This window comes from Pempheris klunzingeri, chromosome 20, assembly GCF_042242105.1.
Source record: "Pempheris klunzingeri isolate RE-2024b chromosome 20, fPemKlu1.hap1, whole genome shotgun sequence".
Classification (NCBI taxonomy): Eukaryota; Metazoa; Chordata; class Actinopteri; order Acropomatiformes; family Pempheridae; genus Pempheris; species Pempheris klunzingeri.
This window is the reverse complement of record NC_092031.1, coordinates 810993-833674: the sequence shown is the minus strand read 5'-3', so window position 1 is coordinate 833674 and position 22682 is coordinate 810993. Positions and strand designations below refer to the sequence as shown.

At 46.4% G+C, this 22682-nt stretch overlaps 2 protein-coding genes across 2 annotated transcripts in view; one reads left to right on the top strand and one right to left on the bottom strand.

The window, feature by feature from the left end:
• LOC139220021 (hepatic leukemia factor-like) overlaps window positions 1-6814 on the top strand; it is a 7573-nt gene extending 759 nt beyond the window's left edge. Inside the window, exons 2-4 of the mRNA XM_070852059.1 lie at window positions 735-1085; window positions 5040-5254; window positions 6599-6814. Coding sequence (XP_070708160.1) covers window positions 735-1085; window positions 5040-5254; window positions 6599-6814 — 782 coding nt within the window. The remainder of the gene's footprint in view (window positions 1-734; window positions 1086-5039; window positions 5255-6598) is intronic.
• Window positions 6815-21583: 14769 nt separating this feature from the next.
• Window positions 21584-21913, bottom strand: smim36 (small integral membrane protein 36). Its single transcript, XM_070852509.1, has one exon. The coding sequence runs from the start codon at window positions 21911-21913 to the stop codon at window positions 21584-21586; it is 330 nt and encodes a 109-aa protein (XP_070708610.1).
• Between the last annotated feature and the right edge of the window lie 769 nt (window positions 21914-22682).

The window sequence follows — 22682 nt, the reverse complement described above, 5'->3', positions numbered from 1 at the left end:
ACGATCAGAGATCTCCACCAGGCGTCACTAAAACACTCTGAATCACTAGAACCAGCCAAAGGGACCCTGGTGGCTCCTGTGGGACCTTGAAGAGGTCAGTGAACGCCCTCTGACTCTTCGGACCCATGATCCCCTTTGATGTCCTCACTGTTACCTTCTGATGTCCAGGCTACAAAACTGTTGAAGTTGTGTGTGATTCATGTAGGAATGTATTAAAGTGACGTCGTCAGCGTAGATGTTCACGCTGAGACCGAGCGGTTAGGAGCTAAAGCTGTTCTATCAGCTACGGTCACAGAGCCCAGTGTGAGTGTGGATGTCTGGTCTTTGTCACGACCATCACGTTAACCCTGTCGACCACTGAGGCTGGAGAAAAGGAATATTCCACTAAAACTCCTGTTTAGTTTTCCAGCAGCTTCCTGTTTCATTCCTTCAACAACGTCTTGAAAACATTTGTGTGCTTCCAAACACTGTTGGTTTACAAGTCTTGAACACATTTCACCCTCTGAGCAGGAAGGTGGGCTTTTCTTAAATGTCTGTAGAAGAGCTGTGCTGAAGAACGATATCAGCAGATAATGTCCACGTGTCCTAAAGGTCCAACAGAGAATGTTGTCCAGGTAGTGGTCTTACAAGAACTGGACTGTTAGTCGGTCAGGATCCAGTGTTCACACGGGAAGAGTTTAGTTTTTCTGCCTTGTAATGACTGACCCCCCCCCCCCCCCCGTCCACCTGTGCAGCGTTCAGCAAGGAGCAGGAGAAGGAGAAGAACCTGGAGGAGGAGCGCAGCGCCCCCCAGTCAGCCTTCCTGGGCCCCACGCTCTGGGACAAGACCCTGCCCTACGACGGAGACAGCTTCCAGCTGGAGTACATGGACCTGGAGGAGTTCCTGTCCGAGAACGGCATCCCCTCCAGCCCCTCCCACCACCACAACCAGCACCAACCGCACGCCGCGCGCCAGCCGCCCGTCATGCCCCACGCCCCGCCCACGCCGGCGCCCTCGGTGATGGACCTCAGCAGCCACGCCTCCACCTCCGTACACACGAGCGTCATTTCTCCAAACTGCCTGCACAGCAGCCCGGTGAGGGCAGGTAAGACACACACTGTACACCTGGGGGGGGGGACTGGGGGGGGGTCCTGACTGTCAGGGGTCTGAGCCTCCGGATCAATGAATCTTTTGGTCCGACGGCAGTTTGTCCGTCAGCTTTGGTGGTCAGTGAAGGGGTCTGTTGGTCAGCTGACCCCCACCGTCCTCAGAGTGGAAGATCAAAGTGTGTGTGTGTGTGTGTGAGACTGTGTGTGTGTGTGTGTGTGTGAGACTGTGTGTGTGTGAGACTGTGTGTGTGTGAGACTGTGTGTGTGTGAGACTGTGTGTGTGTGAGACTGTGTGTGTGTGTGTGTGTGTGTGAGACTGTGTGTGTGTGAGACTGTGTGTGTGTGTGTGTGTGTGTGAGACTGTGTGTGTGTGAGACTGTGTGTGTGTGAGACTGTGTGTGTGAGAGACTGTGTGTGTGTGTGTGTGAGACTGTGTGTGTGTGAGACTGTGTGTGTGTGTGTGTGAGACTGTGTGTGTGTGAGACTGTGTGTGTGTGTGTGTGTGTGTGAGACTGTGTGTGTGTGAGACGAGTGTTTTAAGAACATAGTGTTCTCTACAGAAGTAGGCCAGGGGGGCGGGAACCCTCACACACACACCAAGTTTCCAACTCTGTGTTTACATTCACATCAACTAATAATCTTACCACATACACACACACAGTCACACACAGTCACACACAGTCACACACAGTCACACACACACACACACACACACACACACACACACACACAGGCACAGTCTCACACACACACACACACACACACACACACACACGGTCACACACACACGCGCCACAAACAGCCGTTCTATCGCTCTCTGCACACACACCAGACTACATTCACTAAAACAGGGATTTTAGAGAGGGCATTTTAACATGTTAGCTTGGATCTGAATGAACTAAATTTAAAATTTTTTAAATAACCTGAATTAACACCAAACTGCCACTGAACACAAACACACTGACTGATGGAGGCAGCAGCAGAGCAGCAGCTCCTGTGTCCTGTTCTCTAAAATCCCTGTTTTAGTGAATGTAGTCTGGTGTGTGTGCTGTTTGTGGTTAAACCAAAAGGATCTTCCAGGTCTCTCTCTGTAGGGATCCTTTCCATGATGCTGTCACACACTTAGAATAACACTCTGAGCCTGTCAGTGGATCAAACAAGCTCTTTTAGTGGACCTACTGTGATCAGGTGCAGTTGTCCCAAAGGATCACGTTGCAGCCATTGCAGCCCGTTTGGTGTCTGCTGGCTGAGGTGATCTACTGGACCAGTTCCAACACTTTTACTACCTACCAGTCACTCAGTCACCAGGATGTGGACAGAGAGGATCATGGGTAGAAACAGTGGAGTGACCCTTTACATTCTATCTGGAAATGAGACACTTGTAGAAATGGAGCCGTTGGTGCATCAACATCTGGATAAATGAGCACATTTTCCTCTAAAATGACTATTTCCCCGTTTCTCTGCAGCCTTCAGGTGATCTTAAACGTGTCTCTGCCTCTCAGCACAGCAGCAAACTGCAGCCTGAGCCGAGCAGTAATCTGCTGCTCTCATGTCTAAATATAGCCAGTAATCTACGGCATAATCTGGCATATTTGTATTCCCACAGGTCCTGTGACTGTCCGGCAGATAAGGAGGCAGGGACGGCCAGGGTCGGCCCGGGGTCACCACATAATGACTGACAGAGTGAGAGTAGGTGGGGGGGGGGGGCAAACATCCTCATCCTGCTTGTTAGACGACAGCCTGAAGTGTTTCCTCCTGTCGTCGCTCCCAGTGAGGCCTTTTCCAGGCTGAGCGGCTCTGAGCTCTTCACACCGTTTCATGACCCAAATATCCCCAAAAACGAACACCCGTCAGCGGCCTCAGCGCTGCTGGAGACACCGTGGGGCTGAGATAATAAAATAAAATCAATAAAAAATGATCGGCTGATTAAAAGATAATGAAAACAATCGTCAGCTGCAGCTTTAATTAACTCTTCTTATGTTTGTGTTAAAAATCTGTAAAGAAGCCAAAGATGGAAGTGTGGAGAAGTAAAAAGTCCCGACTTCTAGAAAATACATTTCTGTCCAGCTGATTTCATTTCTAATCATGTTTCCCTACAGAGAGAGACCTGGAAGATCCTTTTGGTTTAACCACAAACAGCACACACACCAGACTACATTCACTAAAACAGGGATTTTAGAGAACAGGACACAGGAGCTGCTGCTCTGCTGCTGCCTCCATCAGTCAGTGTGTTTGTGTTACTGTGTGACTTTGGTGATTTAAAGGATCAGTTCTGATCAATACTATATATGTGTAACACACAATAACACAAACACACTGACTGATGGAGGCAGCAGCAGACCAGCAGCTCCTGTGTCCTGTGAGCTAAAATGAGTGTTTTTGTGAATGGAGTCTGGTGTGGGTGCAGAGAGCGATATAACAGTTTTCTTTCTAACTTAAAACTTAATCCGATATAATAAGAAAATATTTCTGTACAGTAGAAATACTTTGGATTAGTGCTGAAGTTCAGTACTAGTAGTTCAGGTGTTTGTGTAGAAACGTGGATTCATAGATTTATTCCCTCAAACCTGAGACACAAGCTGAGCTCTGTGGGAAACACCAGGAACCACGACTGAGCGGCTCTCACACACACACACACACACACACACACACACACACACACACACACACACACGTGTCAGGATGTCTGGCGGCGCCACGTTTGAGGCAGCGAGGAACATCATGTGCTGCTGTCCTGCTGCTCCTCCACATCACACACACACACACACGACCCCTTCACGGGACGGGCACAGAGTCGGAAAACCCGCCGCTAGCCGCTGTGATCCCGCCCACTTTACCCAGGATGCATCAGGTGGTGACTTCTGGCCGCCAGGTATCCCAGAATGCTTTAGTACCGACCATCTGTTCGACTCTACTGAACATTTTAAAGCACTTGAAACGTCAGTGTGGTTGTTAACGTGTTTAATATCATATTTTATTCTAAATATTTCTGTGACAGACGATGTTGTAGTGGTGGAGTCTGGTGAACACACTGACCGTTAGGGTTCACTACAGGAAACACACACTGTCATGGCCCAGCACTTCCTGTTTGTCACCTGAGCACACACACACACACACACACACACACACACACACACACACTCACACACACACACACACGCACTCACACACACACACACACACACACACACACTCTCACAGAGCTGCAGCCTGCAGGTGTGTCTCCACCTGCAGGCTGCAGCTCGTCACTGCAGCTTTAGAACATTTCTGTGTGTAAATTTAATCTTGAGGAACTTTTCTCGACTGCTGCTGATGTTTTTAGAGTTTTAACACAAACTATAGATGAACCAGTAAATGATTATGATTCCTGCTGATAAAGAAGCACATCAGCCACATTCATGCCTGAATGATTATAATCCACTGATTGTTTACTCTCAGTGCTGTAATTATAAGATAAGATAAGATATTTATTTATTGATCCCTCAGTGGGGAAACGTTGCTGTTACAGCAGCTCAAAGGGACAGACAAAAAAAATAAAAGCACACAGTTAAGAATTAGAAAAATTATGTGTTTTTTCTGGGGTTTTTTTTATTATGTGTTGATGCATCTAAGAAACATTTCACTGTGAATATTCTAACTCTAAATGTGTTGTAGGTAACTTCCTTCAAAGTGTGTAATAATTTAATCCTAATATTCCCTAGTTAATATTTAGAGTGCTTCCTGCTGTAATTTGCTTTTATTGATTTAAAATAGATGTATTTTAATGTCTTCTCTCCATGTGGTTACTGAAGAGTTTGTTTTGTTTGTTTATTAATTAGAGTTTTATAATCGGACGATCATCAGGTTTTTAATTATCGATGTGAGACAGTTTGGTCTGTCTTACCGAGGTGAGGTGAGACAGCAGGTGTGACGTCCGTGACCTCTGACCTCTGACTCGCGTCTTCCTCCAGGCCTCCCGAGCTCCAGAAACACTCCGAGCCCCATCGACCCGGACTCCATCCAGGTTCCCGTGGGATACGAGCCCGACCCGGCCGACCTGGCTCTGTCCAGCGTGCCGGGCCAGGAGATGTTCGACCCCCGCAAACGCAAGTTCTCCGCCGAGGAGCTGAAACCTCAACCGATGATCAAGAAAGCTCGCAAGGTGTTCATCCCCGAGGACCTGAAGGTAATTTGGAGTTGGTTCTGACAAGATGAACTCTGTCTTTTTCCACCAGACCCCATTGATAAAAACAGTGATTTTACTTCAGAGAACACAGGAGCAGCTGGTCTGCTGCGGCCTCGATCAGTCAGTTTGTCTGTGTTATTATGTGTTAAATAATTATTATGTTGGATCTGAACAAACTCTTTACACCTTTTAAGTCACACAACAACACAAACGAACTGACTGATGGAGGCAGCAGTGAACCAGCAGCTCCTGCGTTGTTACGAACCAAAAGTAGTGTTTTTGTGAATGGAGTCTGGTGGCTTTGATCACGTTGCAGCCATTGCAGCCCGTTTGGTGTCTGCTGGCTGAGGTGATCTACTGGACCAGTTCCAACACTTTTACTACCTACCAGTCACTCACACACCAGGATGTGGACAGGGAGGATCATGGGTAGAAACATATTAATATATATATTGATGAAATATAGGTAAACTCTACTGTATGATAGATCTGAACAGTGAGTGAAGAGCTTCAGGAACATTTGGATCTCTGTTAAATGTTAAGATCGAACCATTAGTGCTGATTATAATCGACTGGATTTAAACCTGCACGGCATGCTGGGATACATGCGTTGCTCTCCTATTGGTCCTTCTCCGGGGAGGGGGCGTGTTCTCCTGGTTAAGAGGCTTATATGTGACCCTCCCTCTGGCCCCTGTGGGGGCAGGCAGAGAGGATTTGGGCTTTTAATTTGTTCAAATACAAAGTGTGTGTGTGGCTGCAGGCCAGAGACTCTGCTGCTGGGGACGTTTCACAAGCTTCACACCCCTGAAATGTGTCCAAGCTGAATCTAATTAATTAACTATAGACCTCCACTACACACTAACACACTGACTAACTAACACACACACACTATAGACCTCCACTACACACTAACACACTGACTAACTAACACACACACACTATAGACCTCCACTACACACTGACACACTGACTAACTAACACACACACACTATAGACCTCCACTACACACTGACACACTGACTAACTAACACACACACACTATAGACCTCCACTACACACTAACACACTGACTAACTAGCACACACACACTATAGACCTCCACTACACACTGACACACTGACTAACTAGCACACACACACACTATAGACCTCCACTACACACTAACACACACACACACACACACACACTATAGACCTCCACTACACACTAACACACTGACTAACTAGCACACACACACACTATAGACCTCCACTACACACTGACACACTGACTAACTAGCACACACACACTATAGACCTCCCTTGTTTTTCACATCTCCTCTCCTCCCTTGTGTTCTTCGAGCAGGATGACAAATACTGGGCCCGGCGCAGGAAGAACAACTTGGCGGCGAAGCGTTCCCGTGACGCCCGGCGGCTCAAAGAGAACCAGATCGCCATCCGGGCGAGTTTCCTGGAGAAGGAGAACTCGGCTCTGAGGCGGGAGGTGGCCGAGCTGAGGAAAGAGCTGGGACGCACCAAGAACGTCCTGGCCAAGTACGAGGCACAGCACAGGCTGCTGTGAGGACACACACACACACACACACACACACACACACACACACACACACACACACACACACACCTGATGGCTCGACTCGCGGCACACGAAGGGTTAAATCTGCTTCGTTCCAGACTTTAAACGACCTGATGGACAGAATGTGTTTCCTCTTTCTGAGCTGAACCAAACCCTTGTGATGTCTCCATCTGTTGCTACGGCAACCGTCGCCCAGCAGCTGTCCAGAGACGGCGGCCGCAGCGAGTCGAGCCCGTTATTTAGGACACACACACACACACACACCTGTCGGGACCCCGTGGACCCTCCTGACGTCTGACCTCTGACCTCCGCCCCCCCCCCCGCTGTACCATAACGGCACTTTAGACCTGCCGACGCCTCGCTCTCTGCCCTCCCCTCACAGACTCCGCCCTCGTGCAGGTGTGCTCCCACAATGCACCTGTTCACATGTACATACCTGCCTTGGTTCTGCTCCCTGTGACATGAATGTTCAGCCACCTGCTGTCGTGTAGCTTCATCATCACTTCTTCACCTTCATCACTTCTTCACCTTCATCACTTCTTCACTTCATCACTTCTTCACTTCATCACTTCTTCACTTCATCTCGGTGACATTTGTTCTTGTGTTTTTAATCTCTAACATTAAAGACGTTATCTTGTGATGTCACCTCTGCTGTGACATCACCGGGGCCCTCAGGCAGGACGGGTTCTGATTGGCTCCCACACAGGAAGAGCGTCAGCTGGTCAGTGTTTTAGTGTTTGTGTCTGGTGTCTGTCAGTTAATGGTCAGTCTGTTCCACCATAGAGCTACAAACATTGGGGGAAAAACTCAAACAGAGGAACTCACTTTTTGTAACTTGGTGAACAAAAAGTTTGAACTTGTGGATTTATTGGGCTCAAACTGATAATTAGCACGTGTTCACGTTAAAGTTACATAATAAGTTTACATGAGACGTCATCTGGTGCATCGCCGATCGTTTCTCCTCCTGCTCACACAACCTCCGTTTCACCAAACATCTCAAACAGCCACGGCGGCGATAAAGTCGACGCCACGATACGTCGGAACACCAGAGGAGAACTTCTGAAGTCTAAAGTGTAATTTAGAGTTTAGAGTTTAGGAAACATGCTGGAACAGAAACTCCGCAGGTGCTTCAGCCTGACGGGTTCTTTAAAGCACCGTGGAGCCGCCACACGGCTCATCTGGCAGCGTTACGGCAGCGTTAGGCAGCTTTAACGGAGGCGGGGACACACAGCTGAGTCATGTTGTCGTCAGTCTTTACTTGGAGCTGATCTCAGCCTCAAACTCTCACAACGCTGTTTTCAGGACTTCTGGTTCTTGAACACTGGTGCTATCCGCCCGCTCTTCTGATTGGTCAATCAGTATGCAGAAGCCGCGAAATCATTTTTAAATCAATATAATTGTTCTAAGTCAATATTTTGTGTCACATTTTTACATTTCTTCCGTACTAAGTTGTGTCATAAGCAGCTGGCTGTAGATCCTCTGTGATCTTTATGTTGTTTTAGTTTGTGACCAGTCCAGCAGACAGCAGCATCTTTCTCCTGCTGCTTTCCACTAAAATCGTCACCGAGCTTTGTCGGCTGATCGCTGTCCTTCCTTTAGAATACGTCTTTAGTTTTCAGGGTTTCTCCCTGTTACCCCCAGGATCCAGTGAAGGTCTGCTGACCGCCGCCTGCTTTTACAGTGTGAGAAGGTGGAACAAATAAACACAAAGACTACAGATTTAGTCTGAACAGGTTTTTGTTTTGTTCTTCTTTAACTCATAGAAACCAAACTGTCAGTGCAATAGATGGTTCTTTGGCATGAGCTCTATTTCTATTTCTTTCTCTTTGTCGTGTTTTTCCAAAGTGTAGCGCAGCGAGGAGTGCGCCCCCCGGTGGCCGAGTGAGACATGAATGTATATTTGAAACGCTGGGTGAGCGGTGTTGTGTTTTACCGTGGAGCCACTTTAGTACTCTTTACTACAGACCAAAAGAACACAGTCTATAAAGGATATATTGATATATTAAAGGTTTTAATGTTTCTACAGAGCTATTGTTTTTGTACAGCCTGTTTTCCTACATAGATATTTCCTGTGTACTTTGGGAGGGGCCACATGAATATATTCAGACATGTTACCAAAACGCATGGGCATTACGGAAACCCTCCAGGGTTCGTTTCGTGTTCGACCCTCTCCTCCCTGTGTAGTTGAAATACCTCAGCCCCTCTGACCCCCGTCACACCTGTGCAGGTGCAGCTGATTCAATCCTCAGGCTGCTGTTGCACCAGGTGCTCCGCTCCTCCTCCTTCAGCCTCCGTTTAGACGCTTACGTGTGAATAGCTTGACGGCCCAGAGGAATGTATTCACCCTGTTTTCTTCTTCAGTTGTTCCTTCTGTTCGCTGTGGTTTCTCTCTCCTGCATCCTGCTGTTCAGCGCTGCAGCTCTCAATCTGTTCAATCTGTGTTCAAAGATATTTTTCCTATATTTGTCCTCGATTATGTTTCTCATGATCAGAATAAGAATAAATGAATAAAAGTTCAAGTTTGTGTCTCGGCTTCTTTTTTATAAGAGAGATTCTTTTTTCTTTGGATCTTCCAAGTCCAGTAGATCACCTCAGCCAGCAGCAGTAGGTCCACTAAAAGAGCTTGTTTGATCCACTGACAGGCTCAGAGTGTTATTCTAAGTGTGTGACAGCATCATGGAAAGGATCCCTACAGAGAGAGACCTGGAAGATCCTTTTGGTTTAACCACAAACAGCACACACACCAGACTACATTCACTAAAACAGGGATTTTAGAGAACAGGACACAGGAGCTGCTGCCTCCATCAGTCAGTGTGTCTGTGTTACTGTGTGACTTTGGTGTTTTAAATGGTGAGTTTACATGAACTAACCCTTTAAACTAACAGTCCCATGTTCTAAGTGGTAAGATGAATGTTTGTGTCAGTGGAGTTTGGTGAGAGTGGTTATCTCACACCAGACCCCACTGACAAAAACACTGATTTTACCTCACAAAAGTTAAAACGTTAAGTTCCTGTTCAGATTTTATCCTGTAAAACACTGATGCTGATTATTAGTGAAGTTTTTGTGGACCAGAAAAAGTGTTTTTCTCAAGACTGGAAATAACAATTTATTATTTATTATCTTTGGAGTTTATTCTAAGAAGGACGGGAGGAACTGAGCCGAGTGTCCTGCTCCTTATTACTGATTTAATATGATTTAATACAGCAGCACTTCATCTATATATATATATATATATATATCTATATCTATATATATATATATATGATTTATGGATCTATCTAATAAAATGTGCTGCAGATGAAAACGTGTGGTTTATTTTCTTTGTTCTTGTCTTTTTTTTAATCTTTGTTTCTTTTCATCAGTTGGTCTGAATGATGATGATGATGATGATGATAATGGTGATGGTGGTGAAGGCCAGTCTGACAGTGACCACTGGGGGGCAGCAGCTGTCTGTGGATCACAGTAAACCCCTCATGGAGGAGGAGGAGGAGGAGGAGGAGGCCTTCACTGCAGTAAAGTCCCACTAGTAATAATAATAATAATAGATTTATTTTCACTTCTTCATCCAGTGAAAATAAAAACACGTGAACTGATCCAATGAGCTCATGAGGTGAAGCGTGTCCACACATCTGACTGGGGGGGTGCTCGGCCCTTTTCATTCACTTTGTCTCCTGCCCCCCCCCTTCATCACCCGCTCAGCTGGCGTTATGTAATCCCATCTCTGGGAGTGGACGGGGGCAGATCAGGGTGCTGCTAATCCCTCCATCGCTTTTAGGAGGAAATGTTCCCTGTTGAAAACACAACATGACCAATGTAGTGTGTGTGTGTGTGTGGGGGGGGGGGGTCTCCAAACACTACAGCTAAATGTCTTTACCCCCCCTTTATGATACTAACTACTATATAAACCTGAGAGGGTTCTAGTTGTCAGGATGAACTCTGACTCTGAAGCTCTAGAAGAATCTGTGAAGACCAAAGAACAACCAGAGAAACTGAAAATAACCACAGAACAACACCAAGTTACTCCAAAGTGACACAAAAACACAGAAAGCTCGTGATGTAATTCAGTCTTCAGTCAGCTGCTGTCCACCGACGGGCTGACGGACCGAAGTCCAGAGAGCCTGTCGTTGTTGTTAGCTTACATGCTAACTAGCTGTGGACTACAGGTGACCAAACTGTGGCGTCCGTCATGTGACACCGTTTGGCCTTTTGGGCCTTTTTCCCTCAGACTCACTTTGTGAAAGACGTCTGTAAATGTTTGTTTTATGTTACAGTCAGTTTGATCCATTCAGTCCGAAAATATCTAGATCTAGAAGTTAGCACAGGGCTAACAGGAAGTTAGCACAGAGCTAACAGGAAGTTAGCCAGCTCAGCAGGCCTGAGGTACTAGTCCTCCAGGCTCTGTGGGCCCATGATGAGGAACATCCTGGTACTTTTCTACCAGGAAGTGGAACTGTTTTGTCTTCCTGCTCTCAGAGGAACAAGAGGCTCTCGTCTCTTTTCTAACACGTCCTCGTCTTAAAGGGACAGAACGGGTCGAACAGGTGACTGCTGGACAGATGGGGACCAGCCTTCATAACCTCATTACATTACGCACACAGCTAAGCTAAGCTAAGCTAAGCTAACGGTTCCATTTAGGCAACTAAATGTTGACTTCCACCGTCAGTCGGAGGAGGATCAGCGGCCTGCTGGGTGAAAGCTCTGTTTGACACCAACATCGTCCGCTGTCGGCTGGTGTTTATTCGTTCAGTGGTGTTTTGAGCTAAATGCTAACGTCAGCTAAGTTGCTAATGACAGTGCTAACATACCGACGGTTAGCTGGAGTGTGTTAGAATGCTAACGTGCTAATTAGCAGCACTTCTTTCTTCTAATCAGTCAGTAAAAACAACAGCTCAGTTTCCAGGTTTTATTCAGATTCACACTTTTCTTTGTTCTCAGCAGGTAAATAAAATCTAAATCCTTTAAACTTCAGATCACGTTATCGTCTTTACACATTTAAGACAGAACAAACAAACAAAAACTAAACACAATAAGTTCGTTCCCGTTCGAACACGAGCGGCTTCGTCTCTCCGCGGTGGAAACAAGATTCACTCCAGAGTCATTCGATCGTTTGACAGAAACAGAAAAAACTCCTCCAGAGAGGAAAACAGCAGCTGAAGGACGACAACCAGACTGACTAACTAACTAACTAACTGACTAACTGACTAACTAACTCAGTCAGTCAGTTAGTTAGTGATTATTATCAATATTTATAATTAGTCATTAATAATAATCATCCTGCAGGTCAGTAGATAAACTTTCAGACGAACGCCTCATGAATCTGGACAGAATCATCTAAACTCAAGGTTCACTTACTAGTTTTCTCCGGAGCTTTCAACACAACATCCTGATTCTGCAACGTTTAATGATGTTTTTTTATTCGATGTGTTTTAAACCCTGACGAGGCTGAAGGACGTTGTCAGCTGGCTGGACCTGCTGTTTTCTCGTGAACTGATCGTTCGTGTTTCTGTATTGGTCGTTATAATAAAGAGCTGAACATTAGCTGAACCTGTCTGTGCCGATCGTCCTCATCAAATAACAGGAGAATGTTTGAATCAACTTAAAAAATACATTAAAAAGTCCAAAACTAAAATAAAACAAATAAAGAAATTCAAATCAAATCAAATAAAAAAACAAAATAAAAGAGTTTGATAGGAAGAAGCTGTTGTTTGACCTCGATGGCTGCAGGTCGTTTGACTTTAATCTTCCTCTTTGTATTAATTTCTCTGATGTGTCGGCAGGATTAGTGTCGCCGTGGTTACATCACTTTACATCTCTGCCTTTTGTCCACAGGACGGATGAGGAGGAGCCCGAACACCAGCTCTGTCTCCACAGATGAACAAAAAAACATGAAAATGTGTCTCTGAGAGCTGCTGAGGATCCAAACTAGAGATAAATATAAGAGTTGGAGGTTTGAACAACATCACGTTACAAGATCTGACATCTTTGATGCGCAGCAGGAGCTCAGCTTGACTTCAGCTTTAAGGTGGTCTGACAAAACCAACCTGGAGCTTACGTAACCCCCCCGCAGACAAAAACCAGCAGAGGGCAAAAACAAACACATAATACATGCTGCTAATGCTCTGCGGCGGTCGCTGTATAATCCACAAACATGGAATCTGGGGGGGGTGACGGTTGTGGACGGGACGCAGCCATTGGTCGGCTGCTCAGCTGGCGGTGCGCTGCTTTTTTATGTAAGAGGATTTGTCCGGTCGGGGCCTCGCCGGCACGAGTCGGATCATCTGTCAGACGGAGCCGCAGCCAATGAGCGGCCGGGACGAGCTGACGTGGGAGCAGAGAGTCTTTTGGGTCGGGGGGGGTCGTGTGGTTTCAGGAAGGAGCGGAGATTAGGCCAGTTAGCCATTTGGGTGCACAGAACACCGACGATGACCGTCGGTCAGAAGCAGGCAGAATAAAAGACAGGAAATGAATCTGTTTTGGGCCTTTTTACAAGGAAACACACAGAAAAGCGGCGGAGAGCGAAGCCCCCGATCCTCCTGAACCTGCTCTCTGAGGAGCTTCACAGTGACTGAGATCCATAAGTGTCCAGATCACAAACCTCCAACATGATCAGCTGGAGTCTGCAGGAGGTGAAACACTGAAGGCTTCCTGATCGGTTCGTTAGCTCAGACCCATCGTGCCTCAGAGCGCCGCTCATTACGAGGGTTTCTGTTTATGTAAGAGCTTTTTTCATGAGTCCATCTGAAATGATTCTGATGTGACAAACTGGTGCAGATTAACGGTGCGCTCTCCCAGAAAAGATTTTAAGTATGAATAATATTACATCATTACAGAGATTACGTGATTAAACGAAGCTGCGGTTTGGAAACGCAGCTGTTTGAACAGACTTCTGTTTTGGTCGTTTGCCCTCTGACCTGACTGAGACACCTGATCTGGAGTTATTTGGGCCTTACCAACACTAGCTGCTAGTTCTCTGACTAACTATGGAAAACACCTGTGTTTTAACTTTAAGCATTTAAAGCTGGTCACTCCACTGTTTCCCCCCCTGGTCCTCTGTGTCCACATCCTGGTGACTGAGTGACTGGTAGGTAGTAAAAGTGTTGGAACTGGTCCAGTAGATCACCTCAGCCAGCAGACACCAAACGGGCTGCAATGGCTGCAACGTGATCCTTTGGGACAACTGCACCTGATCACAGTAGGTCCACTAAAAGAGCTTGTTTGATCCACTGACAGGCTCAGAGTGTTATTCTAAGTGTGTGACATCATCATGGAAAGGATCCCTACAGAGAGAGACCTGGAAGATCCTTTTGGTTTAACCACAAACAGCACACACACCAGACTACATTCACTAAAACAGGGATTTTAGCTCAGAAGATCCCATTGCAGCCCGTTTGGTGGCTGCTGGCTGAGGTGATCTACTGGACCACTTCCATAACTTTTTATACATACTAGTCATTTCAAACCCAAAATATCTAAAAATAGTTCCCATATTTAAAAATAACCACAGTTGCCCTTTAAATATTCAGCTAGCTGTTAGCTGTTAGCTGCTAGCTGTTAGCTGTTAGCACAGCAGACTGAGGAGGAGCAGCAGCTGGTGAAAAGTTTGCTTTTAAATATTTTGCATTTGACAAATATCTCTTAGATTCAGGCAGATGGTATCTATGAAACCGTGAAGAGTTTTATGACATTATTGGTGCTCATATCATCAGATGGCCACGATGGAGCCGACATCAAGTTAGATTAATGTTCTGTGTGTGTCCACCGCTGTCAGCCGACCGGTCCAGTCTGACGTGGTGACGGACCGAAGGGCGTAAAGTCTGTCGGCCGGTCCTGATGATGGGACGTGGCCGAGTCCGTCTGAGGGTCTGAGCGCCGCAGCTGGACGGAGGCTGGCGGCAGGAATTATAGGGGCTTCTGGGATTTGATGTTTTTCAGCAGGTGTGACAGAGACCTTTCAAAAACGTGAGACAAAAACACATGGAATTAATTTTAAACTAAAAAGTACAACAAAAAATCAATAAAATATTTAAGTTCAGCTGATAGGATAAATGAACACGAGGGGAAAATAGCATTGAAAATGATTATTACGATCTGAACACTCTCTTCCACCAGACTCCATTGGCAAAAACACTAATTTTACCTCACAGAACATCAGAGCTGCTGGTCTGTGTTATTGTGTGTTATGCAGATGTTGTGTTGGATCCAAACTGACCCTCTAACGCACCAAAGTGACTAAACACAAGTTAGTGATCAGATTGGATCAGTGTATCCAGGCAACACCAAACTATCTGTACGGGTCGCTGTCAGCTGCTAGCTGCTAGCTGCTAATGCACATCTGTCCCGCTGCACGTGAGGGCATCCAGAATGTTTTCATCCCGTCCACAGTTTCTAAAATCACGTGCAGGTGTGACTCGAACATGTTTCCACGTCCACCTGCTTTCTTCGGCTCGTGTCTCTTTAAGACCCCAGCTGCTCTGATTGGTCCGCCCCGTAGCATAGCAACATGCTAACACTGAACAAAGTCACGTGATCAACAAATCTCTACACGTGACACCACAAAACTAGTTTTGTTTGGTACCGTAAAAAATAAATAAACTAATAATAATAATAATAATAATAATAAATGTTTTATTGATGATCAGTCTGAAAGATGTTTTATTTTGAAAAATGACCGGATTCTCTCCCAACTACATCCGCCTGTGTCTCTTGACACAGGTGAAGACAGGTAAAGACGCTCGTCTCGGTCACGTGACATGTCACGCAAGGTGTTTGGAAAGGGGAAAAGGCCCAATGAGGAGACAGAAGAAGAAGAAGAAGAAGAAGAAGAAGAGCCTCCGAGTCCCCAGAAGAAGAAGAAGAAGAAGAAGAAGAAGAAGAGCCTCCGAGTCCCCAGAAGAAGAAGAAGAAGAAGAAGAAAGCAGCCTTTAAAAGACATCAGGAGTCTGGATTTACCGCCACAGGTGAGTCTCACGCGCCAAACCCGCTCTGCGTGACATGTGGCGACCAGCAGAGGAGGCTCCTCCTCCCAGCACCCTGTCTGTGGAGCAGGGACAGGCACCTGAGGGACCCTCCACCCCCCAGGTGGACCGGCTCAGGCCCCCGCTGCTTCAGCGGAGCGGTGAGTTGTATCTTTATGCGCTGATGTTGTTTTTTGTCGGTCGTACCCCCCCAGTCTGCCCCCCCCCCAGTGAAGGTCCGTGGAACCATGGTCTGACATGAGGAAGGTGGGGGCCGCTGAGCTAAAGGACAGTCTGCCCCCCCCCCAGTGTGAGCTAACTGTTAGCATGTTAGCTTGTTAGCTTGTTAGCTTGTTAGCATGAAGCGGTGAACGCGGTGTTTCCCTCCAAACAATCAGCTGACTTTAACACCATCCAGCAAATCTCCGTTAACACCAACAGCTGCTGACCCCCCCCCCCACCCCCACATGTGTAAACCTCCACCCCCCCACAGAGGCCATCACACTGTAAGCCCCCCCCCGGTCAGCATACGTCAAGGGGATGAGTGACGCCTCCATGCATCCATTCATTATTCCTGTCCAGTGGGGCTTTATGCTGGGGGGGGGGGGGGGGATTTACAGGCCCGGTCCGAGGACGAAGAGCTTACAGTCCGGGACCTCAGGGACCGGAGAGCTGGGGGGAGGGGAGCTGATGCTCTGCTCTGTGTGTGCTGGGGGGGTCAGACAGAGCCTCAAACACTGTTATAAATATATAATAGATAAATAATAGATAAATAATAAATATATAATAAATATATAATAAATATATAATAGATAAATAATAGATAAATAATAAATATATAATAAATATATAATAAATATATAATAGATAATAAATATATCATAGATATATAATAAATATATAATAGATATGTAATAAATATATAATAAATAATAAATATATAATAGATATATAATAAATATATAATAAATAATAAATATATCATAGATATATAATAAATATAGTATTATATATATTAGGTTTCGGATGATGATGCTGTTAAAAACTACTATCAACTAAAAACTGAACATTTTTAAAACAATAGAAACTAAACTAAAATGCACAAACTCACAAAGTAACTTAAACTGATTTGGAAACAACAATTCAAAGTAATTGTATCAGTAATTGTGATAAACATGAAAATGTGCTTAATAGGTCGTGCTGGGAAGTTTTTAATATCTGAAACGTCTAAAGAAACATTCATTCACATATTTCTTATAAATCAGGAGGAAACTAAAACATTTCTAAACATGAGTCCACTTTTATTTGGTCTTTGAGTCTTTGGGACGTGAAAAGTTCTTTTTCAGTCTTAAAAAATCAAATAAGTTAACGAATTAGTTCTTGATTCTTTTCTGAAAGTTGTCTCGGTTATATTTTCAGTCGTTTGCTTCACTCTTCAGTTAAATTAGAACCATTCTTCCTCATGAAATCACTTTTCTACATCTGACGTCAGCAACTTGAACAGTTTCATCTGCTTATAGAGACCACGTGTAGAGTTCAGGGAAACATCGTAAAGCTGCATGTCGGCAGCTTTACGTAGACGTTACAGAGGTTTAGCATGATTTACATGAAACATTCAGACCCTGTTTGATTCACGATGTTTCTACTGTGACAGTGATTATCCTCTCGTGAGGATAGTTCAGCACAGAACAGAGGCAGAGACACTTTAACCCTCTTTAACCCTCTGAACTCTCTGAACGCTGCTGCTTCTTTTTCTGGTGACGTCGTCTCTTGGAGGATCTTCTTCTTCTTCATGTCCCTAAAATGTGTCCAACCTCAGCTAGAAGGTTCCAGAAGTCAGTGAAGCAGAATGAGTGAGAAAAGACTTCAGACATGTTGTTCATCAGAGGAGACTAAAGAAAGACAGAGAACATGTTGATCCAGAACAACAGTGGATCTAAAGATCTGTGAACCTCCAGAAGAGATCTGAACTGTTTCAGGTTTTACTTTCTGAGCGACGGAGATTTGATAGAACAGAAAGATTTCCCCAGAACCTCCATTGGTGTTTCTGCTGATTGTCCTCATGGAGGCCTCCATAGACCTCCACTACACACTGACACACTGACTAACTAGCACACACACACTATAGACCTCCACTACACACTGACACACTGACTAACTAGCACACACACACACTATAGACCTCCACTACACACTGACACACTGACTAACTAACACACACACACACTATAGACCTCCACTACACACTGACTAACTAACACACACACACACTATAGACCTCCACTACACACTGACACACTGACTAACTAACACACACACACACACACTATAGACCTCCACTACACACTGACTAACTAACACACACACACACACTATAGACCTCCACTACACACTGACTAACTAACACACACACACACACTATAGACCTCCACTACACACTGACACACTGACTAACTAACACACACACACACTATAGACCTCCACTACACACTGACACACTGACTAACTAACACACACACACACTATAGACCTCCACTACACACTGACACACTGACTAACTAACACACACACACACACTATAGACCTCCACTACACACTGACTAACTAACACACACACACACTATAGACCTCCACTACACACTGACACACTGACTAACTAGCACACACACACTATAGACCTCCACTACACACTAACACACTGACTAACTAACACACACACACACTATAGACCTCCACTACACACTAACACACTGACTAACTAACACACACACACACACACACTATAGACCTCCACTACACACTGACACACTGACTAACTAACACACACACACTATAGACCTCCACTACACACTGACACACTGACTAACTAACACACACACACACTATAGACCTCCACTACACACTGACACACTGACTAACTAACACACACACACTATAGACCTCCACTACACACTGACACACTGACTAACTAACACACACACACTATAGACCTCCACTACACACTGACACACTGACTAACTAACACACACACACTATAGACCTCCACTACACACTGACACACTGACTAACTAGCACACACACACTATAGACCTCCACTACACACTGACACACTGACTAACTAGCACACACACACACTATAGACCTCCACTACACACTGACACACTGACTAACTAGCACACACACACACACACACACACTATAGACCTCCACTACACACTGACACACTGACTAACTAGCACACACACACTATAGACCTCCACTACACACTAACACACTGACTAACTAGCACACACACACTATAGACCTCCACTACACACTGACACACTGACTAACTAGCACACACACACTATAGACCTCCACTACACACTGACACACTGACTAACTAGCACACACACACACACACTATAGACCTCCACTACACACTGACACACTGACTAACTAGCACACACACACTATAGACCTCCACTACACACTGACACACTGACTAACTAGCACACACACACTATAGACCTCCACTACACACTGACACACTGACTAACTAGCACACACACACACACACTATAGACCTCCACTACACACTAACACACTGACTAACTAGCACACACACACACACACACACACACTATAGACCTCCACTACACACTAACACACTGACTAACTAGCACACACACACACTATAGACCTCCACTACACACTAACACACTGACTAACTAGCACACACACACACACACACACACACACTATAGACCTCCACTACACACTAACACACTGACTAACTAACACACACACACACTATAGACCTCCACTACACACTAACACACTGACTAACTAGCACACACACACACACACTATAGACCTCCACTACACACTGACACACTGACTAACTAGCACACACACACACACACTATAGACCTCCACTACACACTGACACACTGACTAACTAGCACACACACACACTATAGACCTCCACTACACACTGACTAACTAGCACACACACACACTATAGACCTCCACTACACACTAACACACTGACTAACTAGCACACACACACACTATAGACCTCCACTACACACTGACTAACTAGCACACACACACACTATAGACCTCCACTACACACTGACTAACTAGCACACACACACACTATAGACCTCCACTACACACTGACACACTGACTAACTAGCACACACACACACTATAGACCTCCACTACACACTGACACACTGACTAACTAACACACACACACACTATAGACCTCCACTACACACTAACACACTGACTAACTAGCACACACACACACACACTATAGACCTCCACTACACACTAACACACTGACTAACTAGCACACACACACACTATAGACCTCCACTACACACTAACACACTGACTAACTAGCACACACACACACTATAGACCTCCACTACACACTGACTAACTAGCACACACACACACTATAGACCTCCACTACACACTGACACACTGACTAACTAGCACACACACACACACTATAGACCTCCACTACACACTGACACACTGACTAACTAGCACACACACACACTATAGACCTCCACTACACACTGAACTGCCCGGTGGTGCCGACAGACCGGCCTGACGCTTTAATTAATCAGGTTCTGATTGGCTGTTAATCTGATCATGGGACCAATCAGCTGCTCAGATCCATAGACAGCTCTGGATTACAGCGGGCTGTCACGGCACCGTGTGCACGTCTGTCCTTCACAGGAACAACTGACCTCACACGCATGTTGGCATGCGGCCGGTCTAACGGTTCATTACAACACTAATGTTTTATTTACTGAGATCGTTGTAATGGCAGAAGTTCGTCTGAGCCTCCGTCACAGTTTAGTTTCAGTTTGGACGAAGCCTCCTGGGACACTGACAACCAGCCAACGAGGTGTCGGGGTCGCTGGACTGGGAGAGATTGTTGGGATGTGTAAGTTTAACAGAAACAGTCCATCAGTTGTTGAACCCATCGGGACCCCGAACCTTCACCCCGTAAAGAGGTAAACTAAAAATAAACAACGTCTTGGTCCCCACCGCGCAGAGGTCCCCACCGCGCAGAGGTCCCCACAGCGCAGAGGTCCCCACAGCGCAGAGGTCCCCACCGCGCAGAGGTCCCCACCGCGCAGAGGTCCCCACCGCGCAGAGGTCCCCACCGCGCAGAGGTCCCCACAGTGTCAGTAAACATTCAGGTGTGTGAGCGGTGTGTTAATAACAGTTTAATATCTGTAATATTCTAATCTAATATATTTATATAAAGTGCACTGTGAACCTGTGCTGGTTGTTTAGAAGACTTTTAACCTGAGAACAAACAGCACAAGTAGTTGGGAAACAGTGTCTTGGTCCCCGTAGAGGGAGTAAGATGTCAGGTTAGTGATCAGCTGATTGACATGAAAACAGAAGGTGGTTGTGATGATCACGTCCTTTTCTCTGAGTTAATGTTTTCTGGACTTTTTAAAACTATTTTGGGACATTTTACAAACTGAGGACGTCGTCATGTGATCAAAGACATAACTGATCACAGAAATGATAATGTGACCGCTGAGGTCTGGCTCTGGACGTGTTTAGGTGAAGAACGCTGGCTGTTTTCTCCACAGTGGAGTGAGGATGAAGACACGGATCACGTCTCCAGCCTCGATACCGGTGGCACCGTTCCAAACAGGTGTTCTCTCTGGCCTCCTCACAGGTATTTCAGGCTCTTACCTCCTGCCGCAGCAGCTCGTCCACGCCGTCCCAGGTGTTGAAAAGTAAAAATGAGTCCCTGTCCACGTCCTCCTCCTCTTCCTCCTCAGACCAGAGTGCTCCTCTTCTCCCGCTCCCTCTCTCCTCTGTCCCGGCTCAGGTCCGGCGTCGGCGGCTCGCCGTGGCCCGCCGCGTTGTTGGGCTCGTAGCGGGACGAGGCGGGCGAGTTCTGCATGACCACAAGCCGTATGGGCGACTGGCTGGGCGGCGGCGGCGCGTTGTCGGGGGCGTACTCCTTGGTGGGGTCTTTGCCCCGGCAGTCGTACAGGATGCAGGAGATGAGGAAGACCAGCAGCAGGATGACGTAGCTGGCCACCAGGATGATGAGGTTCAGGGTGACCGGGTCAATCTCCAGGTAGAACTCCATGAAACCCATGGCGACGCTTCATAGCTCGCCACCGAGCGAGCCAGGAGACACGGGAGGACCGGGAGGACCGGGAGAGAAGACGGGATGGTGGACGAGGGACGGACAGCTGGCCGGAGAGAGAGGGGGGGAGGGGGGAGGAGGGGAGAGAGAGAGGGAGAGAGAGAGAGAGAGGGAGGAGGGGAGAGCAAAAGACAGTAGAGGACGCATCAGAGAGATGAAATAAGAGGGATCAGAGGGGGGAGGGGGGAGAGAGAGACAGGCAGATAGGGAGAGAGAGACAGAGAGAGAGGGGGGCAGAGAGAGAGAGACAGATAGAGGGAGGGAGAGGGAGAGAGAGAGAGACAGACAGATAGACAGACAGGATGTGACAGACAGACAGACAGGCAGGCAGACAGTGACAGACAGACAGGCAGGCAGACAGACAGACAGGATGCTCAGCCTGCTGCTCTGAAGGACTCTAATCCTGCCGTCCAGCAGCCAATGATCAAAGCTGCTCAGTTTTAATAACTTAAGCCTCCATTTTGATTTCGCCGACGACACGTTCAAAAAATGACACTCAGCAAAATGGCGGCCGGGACGTCAGCGCACCTGTCGGCTCGCCACCTAATCTGTATTAAACAACTGCTTCATTATGTCACTGAGTGATTATGTTTCTGTTTGGAATCAAATTAGCTCTGCAATGGCCTCCTCACCACAGCCTCCTCACAGCCTCCTCACAGCCTCCTCACAGCCTCCTCACCACAGCCTCCTCACCACGGTCTCCTAACCACGGCCTCAC

Excerpts from the sequence above, each read along its gene's own strand:
- smim36 (XM_070852509.1), bottom strand. The coding sequence starts at position 21,913 with ATGGGTTTCATGGAGTTCTACCTGGAGATTGACCCGGTCACCCTGAAC.